Source organism: Echinops telfairi, unplaced genomic scaffold (assembly GCF_000313985.2).
Source record: "Echinops telfairi isolate 266 unplaced genomic scaffold, ASM31398v2 ScPeMD7_2;HRSCAF=8, whole genome shotgun sequence".
Taxonomy (NCBI): Eukaryota; Metazoa; Chordata; class Mammalia; order Afrosoricida; family Tenrecidae; genus Echinops; species Echinops telfairi.
The window spans coordinates 9604018-9610256 of NW_022103898.1; the positions used below are offsets into that span (position 1 = coordinate 9604018).

The following is a 6239-nucleotide window of genomic DNA, read 5'->3' on the forward strand; positions in this document are numbered from 1 at the left end:
TGGGGATGCTCATGCTGCCCTGTCCTCTGTAGGTCTTTGACGACTTCATCTTCATCTTCTTCGCCATGGAGATGGTGCTCAAGATGGTGGCCCTGGGCATTTTTGGCAAGAAGTGCTACCTTGGGGACACGTGGAACCGCCTGGACTTCTTCATTGTCATGGCCGGGTAGGTGGCGCCCATCGGATAAGTTCCAGCTTTGGGTGCATGTCGGACGTCTTCAAAATCACCCCTGGGTCCCCGGGTGGCAATGACTAGCCTGTGTGTTGTGGGGGCCGGGTGGGCGAGGAAGTTCTGGACCTGTGCTGAATGGACTGGACAGACAGAATTGCTATCCCTCCCTCTTGGGTCAGCTGTATGTCTGAGGATCAGCAGTTCGAAACCACCAGCCACTCCTTGAGTGGGAAAGGAGTAGAAAGAGGAGGCTTTCTACTCTTGTAAGGAAGCCCACAGGGGCAGTTGTGCCCCATCCTCTAGGGTGGCCGTGAGTCAGAGTCCACGCCAAGACAGCGAGTCCGGTTTGCACTGAGCTTATGTCTTGCCTTGCCAGCCGATCATGGGTCTGCTTCGGTAACATGCTGGGCTGCTAACCACAAAGTCAGCAGTTCGAACCCACCAGCCGCTCCTTGGGAGACAGAGGAAGCTTTCTACTCTGGGAGAAAGTTACAGCCTCAGAAACGCACAGGGGCAGTTCTGCCCTGTCCTATAGGGTGGCCAGGGGTCAGGACCCACTCGGCGGCAGCACGGTTGATTTTGGTTTGGCTTCATCCTCACCGTGTGACTTCAGAAAAAGTCACTTAACCTAAGCCTCAGGTTCCGCCCCTGCAATACGGCACTGCCCGCAACTCCCAGCAAAACACCCATTTTTCAGTAACAATCAAGCCGGTGCCAACTCAGAGTGGCCCCGTGCTCGTCAGGGGCTAACTGGGCCCTAGATGGTTTCTTTTTACGGAAACATAGCATGCTATCGTTGCTGAGTGCGTACAGCCAAGCATGCATCTGCTTCCACACGGACAATTCAGAGACAGAGGTCTGACCTCGGTGTCCAGCCAGGCCCATCCTCATCCTCGGTTCCTGAGTTGTTACTGTCGCTGGGTGCTGGCCAGCCGGTCCCAGCGGCTCGTAGCGGCCCAGGCACAACAGAACGCAGCACGAACGCTCTTAGAGTTGAGCCCATTGCTGCAGCCACTGTGTCGGTCCATCTTCCTGAGAGTTTTTCTCCTTTTCGATGAGTTGTCCTCCCCCATTAACAAGAACCCACTGCCCCTAAGGTTCCTATCTACTTCTCAGTCCCATCCCAGGCAGGCAGTTCTTAAAAGAGCATTGTGCTCAGGGTAGGCCGTATATAGACTCATGATGCTAAGCTCGAGAGCCCTGGCGGTGTAGCGAGTTATGCAGTAGGCTGCTAACCACCAAGTCAGAAGTTCGAATCCACCACTTGTTCCTTGGGAGAAAGGGGAGGCTGTCTGCTCCCGTAACGAGGTACAGCCCCAGAAACTCAAAGGGGCCGTTCTCCTCTGTGCTGCGGGGTCGTTCCGAGTCCGAAGCGACTCAGTCGCGGTGGGGTTTTTATGCAAAGCTATCGTTTGGCCAAGCAGGTCACCTATCCTTTTCCGAGGCCCCTGGGGCTGGACTTGAACGTTCGGCCTTTGAGCGAGCAGCTGAGCCCAAGGCTATGCGGGCAGCAGTCAGAGTCTTAAAATCTTTCCTGGTTCCTGAAGCAACTGTGGGTCAAGGTATCATTTCTAACAAACTTAAGAAGAATGAAAGAACGAAGGAGGGAGGGGGGTGAGGAAGGACAGGAACCGCGCACGGATAGGGGGGCAAGGAAGGACAGGAACCATGCACGGATAGGGGGGCGAGGAAGGACAGGGACCACGCACGGATAGGGGGGCAAGGAAGGACAGGAACCGCGCGCGGATAGGGGGGCGAGGAAGGACAGGAACCGTGCACGGATCTAGAATGGAAGAGCCACATCACAGCTACAGGCAACTGGCTCTCGACGATGCACCAGGGTGAGAATCAGCAGGATTAGGGTAGAGGTGCTGGAGAAGGGAGTGAATGGGTGTACACTAGGCAAGCTCGAATCACGACGGGTTGGTAACTTTCCAGGGCCATCTACTTCGACTGAAATCGGCACCAGGCCAAGCGACAGGTTCGCCTGTGATTTCACAGCGTCTCAGCCTTCGGTAAATAGTGAACATCGGACCCCGGACAGTCCCTTCCTCTCAATCCTGAAACCATCCTGGAATGGGAGCTGGGATCCCTGGAGGCGTGGTGGGCTTCTGTCCCCTTAACGAGCTATACAGTCTCGCAATCCACGGGGGGTAATTCCACCCTGTCCTACGGGGTCACGAGGAACCGGCATCAACTCAGGGCAGTGAGCTTCGTTCTTGGTTTGAGGCGGATCTGCTAAGCAACGCTGTGCGGTAACATGGTGGGGAAAACTGCCCCTCCACCCTCCGCCCCCGCCCCCCCACTGTATTCCCATGTTTGAGGTTAATTTTGCCTCCTTCCTGCTTCCAAGCAGACGTTTGCTCTGCTGGCTCCACTCGCTGCCTCCAGGGAGGCCCCCACCTGCCCTTTCCACGGGAGGCTACTCCTCTCTGGCTTGGCGGCTCCCTGCTGTCTGCTCCTATTTACAAAGAAGGATTTTGAAGGGCTTTTTTGAGTGGAGTCCAGAGCCAGCCCGGCCTCTCCAGCATGGCGAGGTCTCTGGGCCTTTGGATGGGGTGGATTATGGGCTGGGTCCTCTTGGGGTAGGAGGCTGACGGTTTGGGCAGGTGCACAGGGTCCCACATTTGGATTAATGCCCGGCTGTCAACCTTTAGAAATCCTTCAACCTTTATGAGCCAGGGCCCTGATTTTCATTTTGCTCCTGCCCAGGCCTTCCTGGCTGGAGGTCAGCCACCATGGGCTGTTTGACACCGGAGTCGTGGGCACGCAAGGGTCCAGCCCTGTGCTGGATGCTGGGGGGCTCAGGGGACTGACCCTAGCCTTACAGCCCAGACCTCCAGACTCTTCCCACCCAGGACCCCTCCCCAGAGCTGCCCGCCCGCCCGCTCCCCGAAGTCCCACCCAACCCGGTGCTATAAATGTTCTGTTTCCCGAGTAACGGGGCCTGACATCCAAGGATGTCTCTCCCTTCCTGCCCCGCCCCTTCCCCAAATTACTGCCTCCTTCCTCAAGCTGTGGAGGGAGATTCAGACGCTCTGAGCTGGAAGGTTTCTTAGAGGGCAGGGCCTCCAACTGCACAGGGAGTGTAATTATCTGGCAGGCTTAGCTGGGCCCCAGAGGCCAGCCCCTGCTTGCCTGCTGCCACTGCAGGGAACTTACTCCCGCACAGGACGGCGGCGTATCCCAAATTGGGGCAGGTCTTAAAGGACACTCTGTTTGGTAGAGATAGTCACTGCCACAGTGGGCTCAAGCCTGCCAGCGGTCAGGAAGAGGACATGGGACCCTGCAGCGTGGCACTCGGTCACGCACCAAGGTCGCCCGTCATGCATCGAAGCCGATGATGATGACGACGGCGATGATGACAAATCATCACGACAGTTTTCTGGGAGGTTTGTTCTGACCCGGAGCCGAACTCTGTCTTCCTGTCCCTTCCACCCGATGGTAGCATTCGTCCACCCTTTTTCTCCAAGGCAACTTTACGGAGCAGCTACGCCCGGCCGGGCATTGTGCTGATGGGAGGGTGAGCCAGACGGGCACCGTCCACGGGGCAGCACGCGGAAGAGAAAGCAGATAGATTCTGGATAACTCCAAATCAATCCTCAGGGCGGATCAGCCCGCCACCACAATGTGTAGAAAGCATGGAACAGGGACGCGGGTTTAGGATGAGGGGACCCTTCACCAAGGAGGGCTGAGTAAGAGCTGACCAGACAGAGGGTGGGGGGCAGGGTGGGGTGTCTGAGGAAGGGGCGGGAGAGCGGAGCTGAGAGATAGAGAGCAATAATGAGCCCAAGCCGTGGTCAGAGTCCGGGTCACATGAGGAGGCCGGGAGGCGGCTGGGAAGGGCATCGTGGACACACTCAGAGCAGCCCCTTCGGAAGTTGGGAGGAGGCTCCCTGCCACCTCGAGTCCCCCTTTCTCCAGGTGACCCGTCCCTAGTACTGCCCACCATTTCTCAAAGGACAGCATTCCCAGAGACTGCCCCTGCTCCTCCCGTTGCTGGCGGGCACAGTCCCTCTTGCAGCATGGTGAGGGGACAGGACCCCAGCCTCCTGACGGGACTAGTGGGGGTCTGTGCTGTGCCCGCTCCAGCACCATGTAGCACCATGGTGACCTGGGACTGGCCGTGTGTCCTGCGCACCCAGGACGGGCTCCGTGCCTGGCCTCTGCCACCGTGCACTGACTGCCGCTGCCTCCAGGTGTCCCAGCACTGAGGTTGAGTGTGTCTCTGTCACGATCTTGTGACTTCCCGATCCGGTCACTCATGCCCCCTTCTTCCTGTGATCGGTCAGCCCGGGACCCAGGGCCCTGTGGTCCCTCACCAGAGACCCTCCGCCAGGGTGACCAGAGCCTCGGCCATCGTCTCCTTTGGTGTAGCGCTGAGCTCACCCCACTGTCTTATCGTTCAAGCTCCATTGTCTGCCCTGATCCATTAGGTGGTCCTGCAATATTCAAGGCTGTCCCGTTGAACTTGCCTTTGCCTACACAACTCCCCATCACCCTCGGTGCCTCATCCTGATGATACTGCTTCCTCCTTCAACCCCAAGAGCACACGAGCTTGGGGCAGCCCCTGCCAGCTGCAGGAATGGGCCTGGGCAAGCCTGCTAAAAGCTTCTCGGAGGATCCCGGTGCCTGTGGCTGAGCCCGAGCCTGCCTGGCTGGCACCCTGGCGGCCACGAGCCCCACCTTGGATGAGTGGAAGCAGATGGCTACCATGAGCCTTCCACACGCCTCGTGGCCTGCACGGCCCTGAACTTCGGCTCAGTGCGTGTCAGTCTACCTGGAGCAGCAGGATCACCGGGAAGCACGTGAACACGCAGATTTCGGCTCCTTGCCCCAGTGATCCAGACCGAGCAGGTGTGGGCGGGACCTAGGCACCCGCGTGATTGCCAGGGCCCAGGCGGCCCGCTGCATGTGGTCGGTGGATCGCTCTCGGAGAAGCCAGTTCCGCCAAACCTGCCAGCAGCCCCTCAGCCCTCTGTCCAGGTTGGGTTACCCCAGGAAAGGGAGAAGTAGGGGCATGGGGAGGCTCCCTCATCTCCCGTCTGTATCCAGGAACTGATAAAGTCTAATGACTTGCTGGAGGATTTCTGGACGGCGCAGCAGGGACCACACCCAGGAATACTGACCGTCATTCATACTGTGAATGGAACAGCAGCAAGGACACCTGCCCTGAGGGTCTTGGCCCTGAGTGGGAAGGACAGGCTGGACCGGGGTTTCTCATGCCCTGGGAATACCCTTGCCTGAGTGGAGGGGAGGGAACAGCTTCCCGCTCCGAAGCCCAAAGCCCATCTAAATGTCCCTCCATCCTGGACTGTAGCTTTCTAAAAACCTCCGGCAGGCACGTCCCTTCTGCGGTGGCTCCCAGAGTGTTCCTTTTGTCCAAAGTGCTCCATTAGCGGGGCTTGAAGGAGCAAAGCGAGTGGAGCCCTCTTAGGCCCCGTCCAGGGATAGGATGCAAATACATATGTGCCTGCCGGGTGCATTATCTGGTCGGTGCTCTTGACTCCCTCCACGAGAGAGGGACTGTGGCCAGGCCCGTTTCTTCGACGAGGCACAGTGTCTCGCCCAAGGTCATAGGATGGCGCGAAGAGTCAGACAGTAAACCGGGTGAGCTTGGCTCCACGGGCCGGGCTGGAGGCCTGGTTCTGTGTGTCTTGCTGGGTGTATTCGTCATGCACGTGTTTGGCGGCAAGGGACAGACGACTCAGGCCAGGCGGTTCCAGCCAAGTCCGGTTGGTTGTTTTCTCTGACCTAACCTGAAGGTCAGAGGTCTGCAGCCGCTGTTCATGACTTTGCAACGCGGGGGGGCTTGACCTCCCCGCAACTTTCCAGGGCTTTCTTTTGTGGTCACCAGGTGGCTGCTGGAGCCATGGGCATCAGGTTCACACTGACAAGGAAGGAAAGGGGAAGAGCGGCCGGGGCCAGGGGCCAGCTGTAAGTCAGCCTCTCTCTCTCTCTCTCTCTTCTCCTCAGTACACACTGTGATGGGACAGCAGTGCGGGCATCCTCCAGGGATGCTCTTCCTTCTCATCTCTCTCTCTCTCTCTCTCTCTCTCTCTCTCTC

The 6239-nt window shown here is 58.3% G+C and overlaps 1 protein-coding gene across 4 annotated transcripts in view; it reads left to right on the forward strand.

Moving 5' to 3' along the window:
• The window catches only part of CACNA1I (calcium voltage-gated channel subunit alpha1 I), a 130841-nt gene that overhangs the window by 31073 nt on the left and 93529 nt on the right, over positions 1 to 6239 (forward strand). For all 4 annotated transcript variants that reach the window (XM_045290357.1, XM_004700676.2, XM_045290369.1 and 1 more), the window contains exon 3: positions 33 to 166. In XM_045290357.1, coding sequence (XP_045146292.1) covers positions 33 to 166 — 134 coding nt within the window. The remainder of the gene's footprint in view (positions 1 to 32; positions 167 to 6239) is intronic.